The following is a 21,728-nucleotide window of genomic DNA, read 5'->3' on the forward strand; positions in this document are numbered from 1 at the left end:
GCATGATGTGCTGGGGAGATAGCTAGGGTAGTCAAACACACATGTGTTGGATGGAATAACCGCCTTCCCCCCTTATCGGCCCACGCGCCTGCTAGCGTGTTGTTATCTTCCCTGTTGCGACGGCATGAAGCAGAACCGGTTCTCCGAGAGCATAGTTACAGGCGTGAGAGCGTTCGAGCTCCGTCGGCAGCATAAATGTGCGCGTTTAGCGTTGCATGCGAGAGCAGAATGTGGAAGCGCGCTTTGTTGCGTGTGCGCTCCGCGAGCCGCGCGAAGCAGTGCGACGGCCGTGTTATGTTGCAAGCTTGGCGGGAGGCCAACCGTATCGCCAGTTCGTGACCGCCGCTAGCCCGAACCGGACGGAGACCACTGCACGTACGTGTGCCGGTGTGGTAGTGAGCACGGTCATCATCGTCATCATCGTCATCGTCATCGGCTCGAGAAACTCGACACCTACGTGCGACGACGGTGAGCATACACACCTCGGGGTGCCAGCGCGTTGATCGCAGTAGGCTTTACGCGGCAACTGGGTGCGTAAAGGATGGGACCTGCCTTCTCTCTGTGTGCGTGTGCTGCGGAATAGCAGGTTTGGACCGTCCGTCGGTTGCTGTGCGGGGTTGCGCTCACCACACGCAAAGCCACTCTCGATCGTGCGCCAGGCCAAGAACTGTGCTCTCGCGTCTTTCTATTGTGCCCTGGCAGCTTGTAAGCTTTAGCCTGTGCGGTACATGCGTGCGTCATACCACATCCAGTTTCCGTTCCGTGTACGCAGTTTCCTCCCGTAAGTGTTGGCGGTATTAAAAATGCATTAGAAGAAAATCCGTGCTTTCCGTGTCGTGCAGTGTGTGGGGCTATTAGAATCTGTGCTTTGGTGCTTTATTTGTTACATAAAGAGCAGCAAGTGTGTATGTGTGTGGGTGTGTTTTTTAACATATCAAACCCAGCGCCCAGTGCACAGTGTACCGTGTTTGCGGAAGATAATTAAATTTGTCTTAGGTTGGTGTGCTGCTTCTCGATGGAATGAGATGAAAATAAGAAAGTAAACAGTGTCTGTCCAGTGGTGGATGCTTCTCGCCTCAGCATTGCCCGTGTAAAGGTGTGTAAACCGCTTCTTCTAAAAACGCTCGCACGCGAACGTATGACACCATTTGAATGAACCGCACCCCGTTCCCGTCACTGCTGGTGCTGTCCCGCGAGTTAGACGACGACGATCATCATTGCCGATCGGATGCAGCATAAGACGGAGCAAACGAAAGATCGCACCATTCGCTCGGCTGCATAGGAAGGAAACCCCCAGCGTTTGTGTGTGTATTGGTTTCTTTTTTTACATCTCAACCTGTACGAAACATTATAAAATGGTAAGTTAAATTGGTTTAACATTAGTCCTACCTTAAAATATCTTTTTTCTTGTGTTTTTTCTTCGTTCTCTCCTTTTGATTGGTTGGCTTTTTGCAAACGCGTGACTCGTTTTTATTTAAAGGCAATCATCCCTCTCTCTCTCACTCTCTTACACACACACACACACACACACACACACACACACACTGGAATTTCTGCATTCAAACCCGGCTTCTCAAATTTCTGCCAACATAAAGCAAATTTTGTGCTTCTGCTCGAAAGCGCTCGCTAATGAGAAGCATGTTTTCGCACAGCCACTGCGCGAGTTTGGTTGTGTTTATTGCGAGCCCGATCGGTCGCGGCTCTGCACAAACACGCACACACACACACATACGGGGTGTGTGGGTACAGTTTGCTGTTTGCCTGTGCCTGTGCGCCATCGTACCCAAAAAGGCCAGATACGGGGGACGGTAACCGTGGGCGAGCCGGTTCCGTGTCGATACGCCAGAACCACTACACCAACCTGCATTTCGTGTCGTGCCTGAACGGCGGCATTCACCGTCAGTTGTGTGGGTAAAAATGCGAAACACCCCCCCCCCCCCTCCCCCCCCCCAACTGGGTGGTGTGTAAGTCCAGGGGGAGGGGGGCTGTGTGGGGCTGTGTTTTCGGCTAAGATTTGTGATGGGCAAATTGCACTCTTCGCTGGTACGCACCATCTGGTGGGCAGCTGCTGCTGCTGCTTCTGTTGTTAGGAGGTTGAGGGCATGCTAACCTTTTGCGGCAGTTTTCTGCTTTTACTTTGCGCCTCTGGCACGCTGGTCGGATGAAGTCAACAAACCCGGGTGATCTCATGGGTGTTGTATTCTTAATAGCATATTTATTAGCTTGTCGGTCTAAATTTACCTGCCCTGGGGGCAGTGTTTGTTCGACGGATTTGCAGCGAAAGTGAATAATTTTAGGTGTGTGTGTGTGTGTGTGTGTGTGTGTGTGTGAATTTACTGAAATATGACGCGTAAAGTGTGAAATGGAGGCTAATGTGTAGGAATTAAAAACGCTTACACCGTCTAAAAATGCACCAAATTTGCAACCTTTTCCCTCTTTTTTTTTTGGTTTGGTTCAAACGTTAAATTCAATTGCCATTTTTTCTAAGTAAAACGCTTCATTGCACTCGTTCTGCATGCTAATCAGCATAAATTCACTCAACTCACTGCTGCATAATTCAGCCAGAATACGATTTACAATTTTCCAATCCAAGCCGAAGCCGACCTGCTTATCGCTCATGCACTATCGAGCTCTTGTTGGTTGCAGATTGCTTTCGTTTATTTTTTAGAAAGCCCCCATCAATACACACACACACACACATACTGATGATAGTGTGCGTGTGTGGTGTAAGTGTGTCAGCGAGCAGCGCGCGACAGCTTCTGCTGAACATGAACATATTATGTTGTATGTTGGTCGTTCGTGCTTGGTTCTGCCTTCCTTCTCAACCGGCCAATGTGTGTGTGTGTTTTTTTTGTAATACCCCCCCCTCCCCCCTTATCCCCAAAGCCATAGAGCGAAAGAGATGGCGGTGGCGAGGCACGAGATAAAGTGCACCGTGCTGCACACAGCGTGGCAAGGAGCGAAAATGGGCATCAAGCTGCACATATGGCGATGCACAACGGCCAAAACCTCTGAACGACGCAAAAGCCGCGCTCCCCCACAGCAGGAGAAACGTGGTATGAACTACGAAATGGCCGTGCAAACTTTTCTGCAGCAACATGTGTGTGTGTGTGTGCCTGTGTTGTGACCATAAAAAGGGCGTTCTAAGCTTAGCCAAACGTGCCCCGAATGGGCTTTGTTATGGTTTCGGGCAAGGGTTGCGTGAGGAGGACGGTGGAGTACCATTTGGTCTGGTTTTTTGCTGCTACAGATGGCCGTAAGTGTCTATGCTAGAATTTTGGATCGTTCAATGTAGCGGGTCAGTGTAGAGGGTCTGATGATTTTTATGCTAAAATGAATTTGCTTAACTTTTTTTTACATTGAATAAGTATTGCGTTTTTTTGCACTGCTGATTGCCATTTTAGAAATATTACACACATTGCTTTGAATATTGAACTTTTAGAACAATTTTACAAAAGAAACGTGGGTTTCCGGTAAAGCCTTTCTAACCGTTTTAACATTTTTCTATTGTGAATAGAATGCATAAAACCTTTACAAAAAAAAAATCAATTTTTATATGTTAAACACAGTTTTTTCATCTAGCTTTTCTCTGCGGCTGTGATTTGAGTATGGTAATTTAGGTAAATGAAAAAAAAAAAAGAATGAATCATTTTATTCCATTGCAATGCAAATAACGGCATCGAGCAAACATTTAAACCTTACCGCTCATCGAACCCAACCCCCCTCTCCCTCCCCCCCATCCCACTTCTTCACTTCCCCTCGATCCGTCATCTTGCGCATTCACATCACGCTTCACATTTTTCCAACTATCATATTTTCCAACCCACCGAACAATCACCATTCCAGCGCGCTAAACGCCATTCCGATCCAACCAGGCGGCCCATCGTCAAAAGTGCAATTTCGTCCTTCCATCCATGCCAAAAACAAAACGAAAAAAAAAAACCAACCCCCACCCCATAGGCGCACCATTTGCATTGCAAAAATCATCGAGTGCAGTTGCTCGCTCGAAACCTGTGAACCGTCGAGGGAGTCGAGGGGGCAGAAGGATAACAGTCGGGGTAACAGTATAAGACCCCCATTGCTGACCTTTTTTTTGTTTTGCCTCCCTACCCCCCCCCCCCCCCCCCCCCCCCTGGGTCCCATTGTGTCACGTTAAAAATAGTTAACGTGGTTCGAGCGGCGGCAATGACTCGAAATTGGACACGCAGCATAACGCCCGTTGGCCTCGGCGCATCGGTGCATCGGTCTGCACTTCATTACCATTATCACCATTATTAGCTTTGCGTGCTTGTGAGTCGCGCTAGCCAAGCGGCTCCAAGGGGCTGGGAAAAACTTTGAAAATACCCCCCCCCCCTCCCTTTTTCCTCCCTTTTTGCTGGCGCGGTCAACTTCAGCTCGGCTGCCATTATCGCGCTCCGTGCGCTAAAGGCGACACATCTGTCCAATTAGTGCGCGCCAGTTGGATGCTGATTCGGTTTAGCAGCACACGCGGGGTCGCCGTCCCCTCCCCCGTCCCTTCTGGTGTCTAGCATTAGTCTAGCGTCTGCTCATTTGCGATGCATGCTCGAGTGCACAAGTGTTGTGTGCAGCGGTTCCGTGCGGCCAGTGGTTTATTGGTTTTTCGAAGTTTTTTTTTTGACATTCGTTGCGTTGCCTATTGCTACGGACAAGCACGAAGTACTTGTTTTCTTTCTTTCTTTTTTTGTGCACATTTGCTTTTTTTGTCGTTTTGCAATGTTCTCCGCACTACAACGATTGTGCACCGATGAGAGGTTCCCCCCGCTCCATTTTGTTCTTTCAACCTGTTTTGTTTATCCTCCCTATTCGGGCTGTGTTTTGGTTTTTGTTTCATTCTTTTGCTTCATTGCGGCTGCATTCGATGGTTCTATTTCGTTCGCCGCTGAACTTCCGTCCGTCACTTTGCGTCTCTTGTAGTATGATAAATGCTTCTTCTGTTTTTTTTTTGTTGCTCGATACAGCTTCATGACATTTTGTTTTGCTATGCAAAAACTCGGTGGTATGTATTTGGTTCATTTTCATGAATGTGGTGGTGAAACAACGTGCATTTTCATGCTCGAATTGCAAAAGTCATATCAATTATGGTTCGTTTTAAAAGTTCAATATCAATGCCGGGTTTCGCTGCCAGCAGATGTGCTGTTTCACGATGCTTTGGCAGTGTTCGTGTCCATTTCGGGCGGCGTAAGGGCGGGGGCAAACTTTCCGTCGGGGAAGAAATTGCAAGAATCTTTGCAGCATTACGTGCAGTAACCTTATTAGATTGACCTACTATATTAACGTAAATTGGACGTAGAATTGGAGGTGTGAGAAAGACGTTTATACTTTTTTAAAGATTCGATCGGATCTGATCCCGTTTGTAGGGTTTGAATCCCTAAAAGATTCCTTTGCGATTGGGATTTCATTGCGATTCGATCGGGATTGGGATTTGTTTGCGATTCGATTGGGATTGGGATTCTGATAGGGATTGGGATTCTGATTGGGATTGGGATTGCGATTCAATTGGGATTGGCATTGCAATTCGATCTGGATTCTGAGTGGGATTGCGGTTCAATTGTGTTTGGGATTGCGATTCGATTGAGATTGCGATGTAATGTAGCATTTAATGAGAAGTTATAGTCACTAAATAAATTATTTGATTTGATATCTAACAAAGGTCTGCGTATCTCGGGGACCTGTACTAATTATGATGTAAGCACTGAAAGTTAAATAATTTGGAGTAAAACAAAATGACCTCTCATTCCAGCTATAACTAATCCCCCCCCCCCACGCTGCAAACTAGAATAAAACGCTATACCACATTGGGATTAGGATTGGGACTCAAAGAATCTTTGAATCCCATCCAGGATTGTGATTCGAAGATTCGAATCTCTTCTGAGATATTAATCGTCCCATCACTAATCACAATATCAGAATAATTTATGTATCGTATTTATCAACACTTGATAAAGTGCGGCTCGTGAGCTGAGCTTTCTAGATGGCAGCTCATTTCTCTTCGTAAATTTCTTAGAACCAACAATTTTCGCATTCTTCTCGTTACGTGAAGCTCTAAGCCCTATTTTATCGGAAGCATTGTACAGACAATGAAATACACTTTCCCCACAAATTTTCGCAGTTTCCAGAATGTCACAACCTTTACCTTCATCTCTAGAGATGGGATACTATCGTTCACTGTGCCATCCATCACATTGTACGCTTCTTAGAAGTGTTCGATTGCTACCTCTTTCTTGATGCCACCACACAACATGCTATCGTGTACGTGTAGACATCACAAACGGTTGATGGACCACAATTTCTTGCTGAATAACTCTCTCCAGACATTACTTTTCTCTGAAAGATGATCGTTACTAGTACCTTGTTTCCATCAGCTCCAGTAGGTCAAAAAAGTCTGCTCGGCAAGAGCCACATTCTTCACAGTTGACATTTAACACACATTAAAAACAAATGAACCATAACATGTGTTTGGTGGACGTCAATTGTAGCTTGAAATATAAAAATAGCTTAATCGTTATGAGCGTGGGGTTTGAGTTGAGTTTGGGAGAACGGTAATAACGTGGCTTTCCCCTGAGAACATACCATTGAAAGTCATCCTGTTACGCCGTTGATTTCCCATGCTCGTCACCTGTATTACAAAAAGTATCTAACGAGAAACTTTCCAAGGACCTTGTGAGAGTGTCGCTAGAGCTACTTTTTAATATATCGGGATATATTTTCGATTCGCACAGTTTGGCATTCAACTTGATATACTTTTATCCGTAGAACAATTTTTTTTCCCATAAATTGAAAAACATTTTTAGAATCCTCGGTACGAAGAATCGGCACGATTTGTGGCGTCGAACGATGCCTCCCGCCCTTCAGTCGGTACAGCCACAAGCGATAGCTCTTCTAGATTGCTCTCCACTTTCAGCCGAGTACCTGGAAGGAAGCTAGGGCCATTTTCCGCCATTTCATCCGATCTACGCTTAGCTTGAAATGAAATCTTCCGTACAAATAGCCCAGCGCCATAGAAACGGTACGGCGCAAAATAGTACCACCCGGCCTGGTAGTTGCTGCTGCTGCTGCTGCTGCTACTGCTGCTACTTCTGCTGCTGCTAGCAAACGATGAACACAATGAAAACATAATCTCAATGTCCGGTGAGGAATGTACAAGCGATGAATAAATCACTTAAATCGCAACATATACAAGATCCTCGGAAGGACCGTTCCCTCTGCGTCCTGTTTCTCCATCACCTGCTCTCTCTTTCTCTCTCTCTCACACACACACATAACGCTCCGGAAGCATTTGTTAATTCGTTTCCATTTTCCCACCGCAACAAACCGGCAAGCGGAAGGTGGTGGTGTCGTGAACCTTTGCCGTATGACCCATGCCGAGGACCCGCCACACACTGTTTCCCACTGTTTTCCTCGGTAGCGGAAGCGTGTGTTCCGGTCTTAGAATTAATTTTCTCTACAAAATTCAATTATAATCCCATGTCCCCGGTACATTGGTCGGGCCCGGGGTCAAAGGGAAACCCCGTTGCACACGTTCCTCAGTACCACCCTTTTCGCACGGCGTGTGCTCGCTACCCTCGCTTCCCAACATCGCGCCCTCGCTTCCCAACCTGTACCTACACGAGAAAAGGGAGAAACCGCTACACCGTTCGTACCTTGGTTGCTTCCTTGGAGAATTTGCCAGCTCATCACTGGAGGTTAGTCGGAAAATCGGTTCCTAATGCTGCTCGGTTTAGCTCCCCGTTTGCTGACCGCTGGGAGTAGCGTTTTCTCTCCCGGGGAAAACCCCGGAACGCGTGGCTACGGTAGAGCGTGTTGTGTGGTACGGTGGAGAAAAATGAACTTCAATTACTTCATAATTTCACTGAGAATAATTGAACCGGGCTGAGTGCTTTATGAGGCTTTTATGGGGAACGACGTTTAAACTGATCGCAAGCGAAGAAAGGGCTGCTAAAAGAGAGACATAAAGATAAAATGGATGAGACCTAAAACGTAAATACCGGTCTGCAGAAAAGGTAATTTTAATGTGTTTGCAGATTAGTTTCTTTATCAAAAAAGTAATTAATAATACAAATGTACTGCCAGGGGTTTATTAATAAAAAATCCGAATTTTTGGCACAGGAAAACCTCTAAAATAAACAAAATTTTATGTCCCGAACAAAATTGGAACACAATCAATTTCCAATAGGAAAACAATCGAACCTAATTGAACATCCATTTCCCACTCGCTGATGCCTATCGGATTATGATCTTCATTTTGCATTACACTCACCACAGCGCTACAGTGTGTGACATTACAACACACACCGGAAAGCACGTATGCATTGGTTGAGACACACACACACACTCGTGGCACTGTGCCGAACCACAAATGGCGTACTAGATTTGAGGGGCCTTTTTCCCGCCCAAATGACAAGTGAATGCCGCGCCACGTTGGCTGTGGCAACTGCCCTCACTGGAGACCAAATTAACTGCTCCTGTGAAACGACACACGAACCGCACCAACGGCAAAACCATAGCGGAGCGTGGTGACGTGAACACATTTTCCATATGCTAATGGCGTCCCACCGTGGGTGGCAAAAAGGGCACAAAATGCCTGAAAGAATACTAAACTCCACGGCTTTTGGTCGACCCCGTCAGGATAAGGCGATGTGGATGTCGTGCCGTGGTGATTGTGCTGTGTGCAGAGCCTACCCAATTTCCCGTGCGGACGGCGGACGCGGGCACGGGGCATGTGTGTGTGTGCGCGTGTGTTTGTCTACACCAGCGGCACCAACAGCAACAACAATGCGCAGGCCGGAATGAGAAATGAAAATGGAAGTCAGTATTTTGTAATCCGTAGTTTAGCTTACCGCCGCCGCTGCCGCCGCCACCTGCCCGTTTCGCCCTCGCTTCCAGTTGCGTTTGCATTGGTGGGAAATGGGAAATGCTGTGACGCGTACGGAAAATAAAAACACTCAACAAATGGTACCCAGTGAGTGGGGAAAGGGGGGGAGGGACGTTAGGAAAAAAACAACAACAACTAACAAAGAATTAAAGTCGTCCCACGGGTGACCAGGGAAAGGGGTATGATTGTTGACAGTAAAAAGAGGAGAAAACAAAAAAAAAAACGCCTGAGCTACAACAACATGGCAGCATAGCAAATAAACTCCGTCTTTGTGTCCACCCGGCTAGGGTAATGGTTTGTTAGTGAAAGGCGGCTGGGAAATGTTTTCCCAGAGCCAATAGTGAATAAAAACGAACCGTGTGTGTGTGTGTTTTTTCTGCTCTTTCAAGAGTGTCCACAGTGTTAGAACTTCCACATTTTGTTTCCTCGTCCCTGTTTCGGTGGGGTTCCGTGAAACGCACGCACGCTGGGGAAGGGAAGAAGGTGCATCATTAAGGAGTCCTAATCGTGCCCCGGGGACGTGTACGATTGTGCTGTGCCACCCGGTTGAACGGTGTTGAGCTGAGCGGCCCAATGCGAGCGATAAGAAACATTGAGCATTTGGTCAATGTAGCCCAAAGGGCGCTGGTTGTATGAGATTGGTTATGATGCAGAGAATTTATCACTGTAAAGTCCGTACTAGAAAGTTAAGGGAAAAGGGGGGGGGGGGAGAGTAGCAAAAAAAAACGGTGACGGAAGGTTAGTATGAAGTAATAGCGCATGAACATATGTTGGAAGCTCTACGGGCTTTTATCGTTGCCACATCGGTCGTTGTCAAAATCGTTCTGTGTATAGTTGAATCATGTGTTGCATCTGTTGGTATGAGTTTTGAAGATACATGGTAGACAGTGGAACAAAATGCAAAGCAATGCCAGTAATTTTATTCTTATTTTGAGCAATAAACTTGCTGGAAACATGTTTAGTGAACAGTGAAACAAAATGAAATAGTTATTTGAATGAAGCCACAAGACATTGTACATTATTAGACCAGAAAAGGGGTGTGCTACTTTAGATCCGCTTAGAAAGCGTTTCAATAATCAGTTTTAGTTGTTTCGATTAACGAATAGTGCAGTAAGTTAAAGGCGTGTTAAGTTAGGTATTCGCAAATACGGTATGTAGGATGTGTTTTAGTAGTCGTTTTAGAAGCGGTGGCACCGCAAAGACAGGCTCCTCATATTTTCAACAATTTTTTGGTTTTCTGGACAGTTTGGAAAGCATGTATCGGCATGTATAAAGCTCTTTACTTCATTCTTCACCCCCTCCCCCACCCTTCCTCTTAATAGCGGCCCGAGGGAATATTTTCTAACTGTAATCCATCCCGCGACCCAAAACAAGTTTGACATTCCTGATTAAAATTCTTTTAAATCTTCATTGCATACATTTAGGCGTTTTGCAAGGCTGGACTTGTATGGACCATTTTAGCCATAAAATGACGTGGTCCACGGCAAATGCAGCCAAAGTTTCTTTTTGTTATTATTATTATTGCTTTTTTATTGTTAAATTTGGTATATTTTTTTATTTTATTATTATTATTATTTATTTTTTCAAATTATGATTATTATTATAATTATTATTATTTATTTTAATATTTTATTTGCCTGGTTACTGATCATAAACTATGGTTCTGTTGAGATATTTTGAATACGGTTTCAAACTGATGTGTTTTTTTTTTGTATGAAACAAAGCTCACTGAATCTTGTTTATATCACTTTTATCATTTCAGACAAACTCATCATCAGACAAAAATCATTAGACTATAATTCGACTAGATTTCGTTTGCAATAAGTTAACAATAAATTATTTTTTTGTTGTTGTTGCTATTGCTACGTAATGGCATAAACCATATGCATAAAGGAAGCATAAGATTAATTTTTTTGCAGATTTTAAATCCGATCTGCATACTTACATGCTATATCGTGCAATGAGAAATGAACATTTATCATGGCACAACATGCAGAACCGAAGCATCTCATCATGTTGTATGAAAAATTAACCAATTTTCCTCACGCGTCTTGACTCAACCCTATGACCCACACTAAACCATTCCTTCCTACACATGAACACGCACACCCTGAGTGTACAATTTCGCACCCCTCGACAAGGCCAACAGTGCACGACCGGAAGATTAAAAGCGAGCATACGTACACCCACACACACAAACACTAAACTCCCGACCTCATGGCACAAATTTCGTTACAAACCATTGCCTTTTCGCAAAATGGAACACCATCACTGAGGTGGCGACGAAAACCTAAACCGCAAAAGCGGAACACCACGTTGAGTGTAAACCGAAGCCCTGCCCGGGCACTTTTGGGCTCCGTGGTGCATCTTGGGTTAACGCTTCTCAGCGCCATTTGCCAGCGACCATTCTACGGCCCGAGATTAGCTCGAGAATGCGCGGTGCCCTTTCCGAGATGGCTGTTGGCTGTCCCCGGGTTGCTGCCACACATCCCCCCCCCCCATCGGGTTCCTTCCTGTGAGCTGTGCTCGTTCACAGCTTGTGCAGTGGGTGTAGAATTTTGTCGTTCGTCACGGGTGGACGCGTCACGTCGCTGAAGAGTAATCGACATGCTTTCCTTACGGTGGAGCACATTTTTCATTCGCTTCTTCCCACTCACCTAACCCACATTCGACGGCATGAGCGGTGGTCCCCGGGTTAGGGCATTTACTAACACTCGCGTTAAACACTTTGCTTCATCTCCGGCACGATAGAGTGTAACAAAGCAGCTAAAATCGTGGTAATGAAGCAGCTGCTGCTGTAGGAGAGGAAGAGAGCGACTGAGGACTAAGGACACTCAAAGTCTGGCTAGAATGGTTTTCTGTATTTTTAAATTCCGTTAGAAGAGTGTGTTGTAAACGAGCATCACATATGTAATTAGCGAATGTACGACGATATGAACGTAGAACGAAAAACGGTTTGCAGCAAACATTTGCTTAAGATTGTGTTGCGTTGCACTTTACCATACGTTTATGATTTTTGTATATGTATATTTACTAGTATTGTGCAAGGGTTGAATTTCATTGCAAAACAGTATTTACTAGTATTGTAAAAAGTAACCTTCGTCGGTGCTGTACTTGCATTGGCATAGGAACTCGTGGGCTACAAATTATTATTTATTGTTGCTGTGTGATATTTTATTTATCATTTTATACATATTATTGATTTTATTATTTACTTGCTTATTTTAAAATATCCCTTCAGAGCGTGTTTGAAATTTACACATAAAAAATCCCTATTTTAAATCCACAAACTATTGCATACATTCAGGCGTTTTGCAATGCCGACAAGGGTTAATTTTTACTTTTACCCGTGCGCCAGTGACACATACATAGCACACAATACAGGGTTGTCGAGTATTATATAGACACGTTCAACGAGTTGTAGTTTTGTTCAGGCATATAAAAGACTCTTTCAGCGAGATATAGAATTGTTCGGAAGTAGGCGTTGACATGTTCAGCGATTCTGTAGCACTTTCGTACCACTTGGGCTGCAGCTTCCATCATTCTTATCAAAAGGTCAACAAACCCCTGCTTCTGAACAATTCAATATCTCGCTGAAAGAGTCAATTATATGCTCGAGCGAATCAACAACTCGCTGAACATGTCAACAATATCATTGAAAACCCTGTGTAGTCTTGCGAGCTGACGACTGTACTACGAGACCGGCTTGTTTCGCCAATTATCAATGCATTAATCGTGTATGAAGAAGCATAATTTACAATAAACCCCGATTGTGCATCCACATATTTGCAGCATGAATTGAGCAAGCACAGTACAGAAGGGCGTTTTACATTCCCAAAATATCCCTTTCGCCAAGGTACGATTGACTGAAGCAGCAACAGTTTGTCGGGCTGATTTTTACCCTCGAGTTTGTAACACACATCAGCCCTGATGTTCCAGCGTAGCTTCTGTCGTCCCTTCTCCATCCTCCCATTCCACCGCTCGACAGTTCCAGTGCCGCCCTTCACCACTTAATCTATCTAATTTCCGTTCCAGCAAATTTCCGGCCGGTAATTTCATGACTGGCGAACGCAAATGATGTCCCAACCCCGGTCGGCAGTTCGGCCTCAAAGCCAACCAGTTTACCTGCTCCGTTTTTTCTTCTCCGCCTTTTTAAAATCTATCTCAACCTGTCTAGCGTTCACGATGTTACACAGGCACTGGTTCGCATCGAACGTACTAGCTTGGCACCATCATCACACGCAAAATAATCCCACACAAACAACACACAAACACACACTCTCTCGCACATAGTTTGATGGTAAAGTTTTTAGGAGTTTTATCTGAGGGGGGGGGAGTTTTTTTTTCTTCTACTTACCCGCATTATCGTTCCACTCGGTGGCTCAAAACAACCCGGTAGGGTTCATCGAAAAAGGCTAAAACTTTGAACAACATGTCCATCTTTTTTTTTCTCCTTTCGGCCGGGTCGAAAAGGATGCACACCCCAAACACTACTCACCGGCCGGCACGGGAAAAAACCACAACCACGCACCACCATCACGCCGGCATAAGTACGGTCGAAACGCAGCGTACGCGGGCGTGCGGCACCGCCTCCTGTCGCACTGAATGCAGACACGTGCAAGCGTACAAAGTACCATGCGCTTCCATCTATTGCGCACGAGCGCGGGCGTCAAGGTGAACTTGTTTGGGCTGTTTTGCTGCCCCCCTCCCTTCTTTCACCACTCTTTGGACTTTTTTTAATCGCAAAAAATAGGAAGCTTTTGCAAAAAGGGATTGCTATTCTTTTGTTTGCAACTCTTTCGGTGCCGCTGGTCTTTCGGTTGGAATTGTACCATCTTCACCGAATAAACATTCTTTCAGACGGAGTGTGGATGTGTTTGCAGCCTTTGCGGACCATCCGCAGTCCGCCACAGTGGGAAGCATAATTTCAGCCTACCGTTGGGCATTCGGAACCACGGAGCTAGAATAGATTCGAAAGCCGGAAACAAATGCTCCACATCCGTGGTTGTGGTGGGCTGCGTTTCTTGCACCCTCGATTCATCCCCCGAAAATGTACGGGAAACCTCCGTACAGTGCGCGCTGAATGTGCTTGCTGTGCCCGTGCAGGATGTTCTCTTCATTTACATTATTTCGTTTTAGTTTGCATTGCTAAATACCGGGACCGGAAACCGTTCTTCGTCGCGTTCACTCGCACAACTTCCGCATTCCGCCGCCACTAGGAGAAGCTGTGTTGGAGGGTTTTGTGGAAGATGCCGACAAATTTCGTTTCACCGAGCCGGGCACCTTGGGCATTATCCACACCGGGTCGGCATGTACGAGGATACCCTCGGCGCCCCGGAAGCGACGCAAACCCGCCCCCCTCCCCCCACACCACCTTTTTACCTTCCTGCCTGTGGGATCTTCGAGCCGGCGGAAAGTCCCAAAAGACTACACCTAACCCACTCTCCCTCTTGCTAACCAAAAGCGTGCACGTAAAACTAAGCAAAAGTTGGCTACACCTTCTTGGGCAGCGCGCGCTCTTCCTCTCTCTCTCTCTCTCTCTTATGCGATTCGGGCATTGTTTTCCGGTTTTTCATTAAAGTTTCAAACAGGAGCTTTGGCTAGATGCTGCCCCCAGCCGTACGGTGTTTACCCCTTTCGGCAAGGCAGCCGTGGCCGTTGGCATTGTCGGGATGGGGGATGCTTTTGGGTGGAATTTTGGGCTCGGTGGATCGCTCCCTGCCGTTCCGGTGTGTCGGCAGTCGGTTGTAATTGTTGGTGTGTACGTGTGTTTGATGCGAAGGATGCTCTGGGTATCGCTAGACAATAGAGTGTTGGAGTTGGAGATCCTGTACTATTTCTAGGCAGCTTTACAGGTCGCCATGGAAAGAGACAGTGACTCGTGGGGGTGAGTCTTTTGGGGGCACCAAAATAAAGGCAAATAATCTAGCAGACTTTAGTTGTTTCCAAGGACTGGTCCTGGTTTGCAACGCATAATGGTGGATTTTGTAAATCGTACCAGATTTACAGCTTAATTGGAGCGATGCCATAAGCTGGCCTTTTTGTTATGTTCTACGGCTTATCGTTTGTATTTTTGATTTCAGTTTTTTGCTTAAGCTTGTAGCATTAAGTGTGTGATTTTTAGTTTCTTTCACACCGTACAAACACAGTAAATCACTTGGGAAGTAATCTACAGTGTCTTACCAAATGGATAGTACAGCTATATGTAGTGATGAATATTTGTGTAATGATAAATATTTAATTTAAGTATGAATGTCACATTATTGTAATTCTACAAAAAGTCATGATATTGAAGAATATAATGCTTAATATTTGGTATTTAAGTACTTTAGATAAGATCACATCCATTAGCCATTTTATGGGCAAGTTTTACATGTCTACAAATTGCTGATACATCGAAATCAGGCAAGAGTGTGCGACATTGGACAATTTTTTCGTAAGGTCCCTGTTGATTGTTATAGCTTCTGAGTGTCATGGAGCTCTTATAGGCCAAAAGCTTGCATGGATCGCCTGTATTTAACACATGTATTTAATACGATATTATTAATTTAATAATTGCTTTCAATAGTCGCCATAATGTTTACATTTAATATACTTTTTAGATACAGTCGTTGCCACCTAATTTTGCCTCTAAGGCATCAATTTTTGACAGTGCGCATACATTTTTGGCGCTTGTAGGAAACATTGTAATTTTACGGGGCATTTGAGCAGATTTCTGCTAATTGTAATTTTTAATCACACAAGCAACACAAAGACCGTATATTTTTTTTGTTTTTTGAAAAAAAAAAATTATGAAAATATAATCATTCTCTTACCATTGTTTAGACCTGAAAATATATGCTAATTTTTTTCACTCCTCCAAGACTTCCAAAATAGGCATAGAAATAGTTATATTTTCAATTCAATTAATAAAATTATTCACTACTTAACTTAATTTTAATAAGTTTGAAACACACAGTTTCCGAAAGAACGTTAAATTTTGTAAATAAAGCGATTGACTCACAGTCAAAAATTGATGCCTTAAAGACAAAAATTGATGCCTTTGAGGCAAACATTGTAACACGCTGTCAAAAATCAGAGCCTTTGAGACCAAAATAGGTGAGTTAGAGTCGAAATTTAGCGGCAACGGCTGTAAACTCTTTGTTTTTAAATTAAATTAATTAGTTTTATAATAATTGAACTATTTAAATATCACACAAAGTCATTCCATCTAAAGGAGCACTCACTTGCTTATGTTTGATATCCGTCAAAGAACAGCAAAACATACGCTGCGAAACGTTTAAGCAAACCCTTTAGAAAAAAAGACGTTAAAGTCGCCCATTACGTTCACATAAATGAAAGGGATTTCAGAAAATGGAAAACCCCCAAACCGCCAACAAATTCCAACCTATGTCATCATCGTTCTTAACAGCATCATCGTTGACGTTGCCGGCTAATGCCCGGGTTTTCCGCTGCTCCGACGGCACACAAGAGATAGGTTCGTTGATCACCCGCATGGGAAAAGGTGGGGGAAGGTGTCCCGCCGGCTGTGGTGGCCGTGGCAAACCCTTTCTTTGAATTTTGCCAATTAAACTTCGTGTACGTTTTCTTTAATAAACTTAAACTCCTTCCGCATCTTTAAGCGATGGTTCTACATCTACGAATGATCGAACCATCAAGCGCCCCGGTGGAGTATTGTGAGCGTATGTGGGCGAGTGCGGACATATATGTGCGTGTGTGTGTGTGTGGTTATTTTCGTAGGATCAAAAAGCATCTGTGCTTCAATACATTTCGCCCAGTTTTCTTCTACCGCCAACTTGATGAAGAAGTTTCAAGCATTTCATCTACCCTGCATAACCCCATCATATTGTTTGTTTTCTTTTTTTCTGGTGCACGAGGCCCGGGTTCGAACTTGAGAAGGGTTCTATCGTTCTATCATCATCATCATCATCGTTTTCATCATGTTGGTGTCGTGGCGGATTAAACAACAGGCTAAAAATGATGCGAACAGTTTGGCGGGCGAAGACCAGCAAAGGTCTGTGTTTGGGCTGAACCGCCAGGTTGACCGATGAAGCCACCCGCTGTCGCAGCCGAACCGAGGATTGAGATATTGTTATTTTAATTAACCTTCAGCCTAGCATACGAGTGAACGATGGAAAAGTGTTATAGCCAAAAATTATGCATAAAACGGCTCTACGCCCTTCCGCCCGCTCCAATCTCAAACGATGCTGAGCAAGGGTTCAATGTTGAACCACCCCGCCAAGCAGCGCAGTACAATGTACACTTATTTGCGCGAAAGCTCCTCTAAATCAGGAGAAAATAATGGAGAAAATGCCTACCCTTTCTCCGTGTTGCATCCTGCAAATGTGTGCTCTGCGCACAGATCCCCACCACACTGTCTTAAAATATTCAGTGACTCGTTTTCGGCAAGGTTGAACTAAAAAGCTATAACTAAAACACCCCCCCCCCAATCCCCCCGGACAGAAGTTCCTCGCACACCTTTCCGACCCCTCGCCCGAAGGAGGTGTATTTGGATGGGGTGTGTGCTCGAAGGGTGAAGGATAATTCGCATGAAAAATTCATTACCGACACGGCCACAGCCACACACCGCCGCCACACATGTCGCAATTTGGGGCCGCAAAACGATTATTACGCGCTGCCGACACATCAAATTAGTGTGCACGGGGGGGTGGGGGGGGGAGCGTTTTTGTTTAGTTCACCTAAACCTAAATCAAACCAACACGATCGATCGATGACCTGATTTGTTACGGGTGTGTGTGTGGGTGTGTGTAGGGAAGGGGGCTGATTTGCGTTGTTCCGTTGAGGTCGGACCAAACCACGTGCTCGGTACAAATGAGCCGGTAATTATGAAAAGGTAAAAGTACAAAAACCCTCTTTCCGTGAACCAGGATGAAAGGGTTGGCCAATTTTATGAAGTCAGGTGGTTGGTTAGTCCTGCTGTAGCATCGCCAATCAGTCACGTACCGTTGACAGTAAATCAATTGTTTGGAATTAGTTTGTTATTTTCATGCTGCCGTTGTTGTGTAGTTTGGTTTAATGAGAGCTCGTTTTATAACATTGAAAAGCAAGTTTGCATTCAATTTTGCCTGTTGAGTGCACGGCTATCCATTATTATTTGATTTAAAAAAAGAATTTTTTAATAATGTTAACTTATCTCGTTTGAGCTTAAATCAACTCAACACGCTTCCGGGCTTTATTGAGCAAACGTAACGAATAAAGTGCTGTTTGCAGATTTGCTCTGCACACAATTCGTACATTGCATAATATTTACATTCATACACTCTGAAATCATTACCAGGATACGGTTCAACAAGCAGTTGCTTTCAACAAGGATACCAATTAATCAAGCGCACAGTTGGTTTGGCTCATTCTCTATCACGCGCACCCCTTTCACAAACATAATATAATTGTATCCGTGTCGAAAAGAGGGTAGCGCATTCATTCTACCCAAAAATGCCAAATTTGACGAGCTGTAGTTTGTACCACTGGGCTGGCTGTGCTTCTGCCACATCGTGTGATGGTTCATGCTCAGAACGAGAAATAAAATGTGAAACATTCTGGCACACGTTTTGGCGAAACATTCCAATTGGGTTGCGATACGGTTGGTGGTGATTTCACAAACTGTTTGAAGTGCTGCAAAGGAATTGGCATTTTTATTCGCTCTCGAATGTGAATGAATCAAATGTGTACAGATGGTTTGGGTAGGATTGGACTGCTATTGATTTTAATGCAGGAATGTGATGATTTAAGAATAAGTTTTACGATAACTTCTTTACTACTTTAAAAACAGGTAGTTTTGTAGAGTAATGGAAGCAATTTTTTAAATTTTTATAATTTTTTTAATATTTTTTTTCTAAAGAAAGATGAGCGGTATACTTTCGAGCAATGTGATGTCCTTATATTGCCTACATTTAGGGGTAAATGGAATGCATGATGAACGTTGCTCTTGGGCCAATTGTAGACAGGTTTGGACAAGAAAAATGATGCGCTTGTATTGTTTTATTTATTGTTTTATCACTTAACTATTTCATTATATATTTCAAATATTTATTTTCAACGTTTGTGATCAAAAACAAAATTAATGTTAACCAAAACTAGTCAATGAAAAGGAGCAATATATCACATTGCATACCAGCAGGCGCTTATTCTGAAAGGAAAACTTTTACTTTTTCAATTTTAAAATAAATAAAACTCATATTAGTTCTATTCCACATTTTAATGAAATAATATTATCACTTTTACTCATCACCACCAATTAAACTGGCAAATGTGATGTAGCTTTGCATCATGGTTATCGCAAACGACTGTACTTAAACGTATTCCCACATTGTCTTTCGTTGTAGATGGCAGAACTACGAAGGATACGAGCCCTGCTGGTGCCGCTGCTGCTAGCCCTCCTGGCAACGCTTACCGTGGCGGACGACTGTGGTCGGGACTTCCGGGGCAAGTGTAGCTGTGGCTACCAGCTGTACAACTACCGCACACAGTACGTGGTCAACTGCACCAACACCGGCTTCCGGGATACGCTCGTGCTCGAGCGGCTCCCCATCCAGACGGAGGTGGTCATCTTTAACGGCAACTTTGTCGAGGAGCTGCCATGGAACGTGTTCGGTGCACTGAACGATCTCGTCAACCTAACGATCGTCGACATGAGCAACAACCACATACACGAGATACGGGGCAAGTCGTACCACCACGTGTCGAACGTACGCCGGCTCATACTGAACCACAACAATCTCAGCATCTCCCGGTACGACGACGAGGAGTTTAATCACCACCATCCGCGCGTGTTCTCCAACTTTATCAACCTGCAGGAGCTGCACCTGACCAACGCATTCGCCGACAACACGTCGGCCGAACTGTCCGCCGATCTGCACGACATCTTCGTGAACAGCAATCTCACCAAGCTGGTAAAGCTGCACCTGGAGCAGAACGAAATTGTGCAGTTTAACGATAAGCGCGTGTTCTGCGATCTGCCGTCCCTGCTCGATCTGCATCTCGGCGACAATCTGCTCACCGAGCTGAACTTCAACCTAAGCTGCATGCCCCGGCTCCGCTTTCTCGATCTCGAGCGCAACCGGTTCGAAACGGTGCGGACGCGCGATCTGGCCCTGCTCGACGCGGTACAGGCACAGCCCGGTCGTTCCACCCCGCTGACCGTGGACTTTACGTACAATCCGTTCGTGTGCGACTGCGGGCTGTACCCGCTGTACGATTGGCTCGACCGCACGAACGTTACCGTGCGCAACCGGGACGGGCTGGTGTGTATGCGGAATCGGCAGGTGCGCGAACCGATCCGCACGCTGAACGTGGGCCGCTGTCGGAAGCAGCTGACGGCGGTGGGTGGCGCTGGCGGTGCTACCGGTCACACTACCACGCTCGTGTTTGTGCTCGTCTGCCTGAGCTGTGTGCTGCTGGCCCTCGTCGGTGGGCTGCTGTACGTTAGCAAGGATAAGCTGCGCGGTTTGCTGACACCGGTCGTCGATTCGGTCTCGAAGAAGGTGCACTACACGACGATCAAGGACGAGGAAGCGCCCGAGCAGTACGTATGATGCAGCGCATCGATTGACGTGCGGTGCAATTTGCCACTACTGGAGCATGTCTAGATCCGCGCCGATGAGCGGAAAGGGGGTGAAAACTGAACCGTGTAGACTAGTAGATTTCGTTAAACAGTGTGGAAATAGGGGATTGAAGGATTGCTCAAGCAGAGCAGGCAGCTTGGACAGACGGGAGGGATAATGGTCGTTATGTTTCTAGTTGAAGGATGTTACACGCTCGATGCAATGTTACTAGGTAATTTGTTTCCAGCAGGAAGAAAAAGAATATCATACAAAAATGTAGACTTATTTTCCAAAAAGGATTGCTAGTATGGTAAAATATTAGGCTGAGCTGTCATGAAAAGTAATGATAATGCTAAGAGGTTTAAATGATTGCAAGAATTGTGCGTTACGTACCGATGAGGGAATGACTCGCGAAGGTTAAAAAGAAACACATGTCATCATGTAGTTATAAATGGATGTTTAAAATGATCTTTTTAAACACATTATGATAGAAAGTTAGGCTGCATTTATTTGTTGAATTTTTGGTAATTTACTAATAGTTAACACATCCATGTGCGCACAATGATAGAAATCATAGAGTCCCCAAAATTAAGCTAGATCGAATGATAAACACATAGAAAAGGAAATCCAGATGAATGTTATTTTGATAGATTATAACCAAAAATTAAAAAAGAAAACGCACACACACACACATCAAAGCATAACATATCCAAACCGATTAATCGAATGAAACTACTCGACAAAACACGATCGCCCTGTGATTAGCCGTGGTGTAACGATTTCCATTCGCCTCTTCCACGAATGGTATAATAGGGATCATTCGCCAAAATGTTTGAAACAAAAGCTAGAAACTGATTTTCCGTTTAGTTAAACTGCTCTAACTGCTAATGGCAATTGACTGTTAAACAAAGTTTTGGGCATGAAAGCGACTCTACAACAGAACAAATACACTATGAATCCAAGCGAACAAATTAACGATATCAAACTGTGCAGCACTGTAGATAGTAAAACAAAAACAACCCGATGGAATTGTAGAACTCGTACGGATGACGTACTCAGTAGTTGGATGGAGAACGGAAATGGAAATCAAAGAGTGATGAACAACACGGCTAAAAAACAACCCATATGCTCGTACTTATCCCCTAGCGTTACGGATGTATTTGTATGATTGATTAGTAGCGGAATAGGACGGTAGTGAAAAGAAAACTTTTAAATAAAGCCAACACTAACACTAGCCATTACTGGTTTTGCACAATCATGGTGAAAGTTTTATT

General features: G+C 44.6%; 1 protein-coding gene across 1 annotated transcript; it reads left to right on the top strand.

The window, feature by feature from the left end:
• The first annotated feature begins 310 nt into the window (after window positions 1-310).
• On the top strand, window positions 311-21,688 carry LOC121588293 (SLIT and NTRK-like protein 4). The gene is made up of 2 exons (XM_041906048.1): window positions 311-1,358; window positions 19,237-21,688. Exons 1-2 carry the CDS (start codon window positions 1,356-1,358, stop codon window positions 20,443-20,445), a joined length of 1,212 nt encoding a protein of 403 aa, XP_041761982.1. The 5' UTR covers window positions 311-1,355; the 3' UTR covers window positions 20,446-21,688.
• Window positions 21,689-21,728: the final 40 nt, after the last annotated feature.

The sequence above is a fragment of the Anopheles merus genome, chromosome 2R (assembly GCF_017562075.2).
Source record: "Anopheles merus strain MAF chromosome 2R, AmerM5.1, whole genome shotgun sequence".
NCBI lineage: Eukaryota > Metazoa > Arthropoda > Insecta > Diptera > Culicidae > Anopheles > Anopheles merus.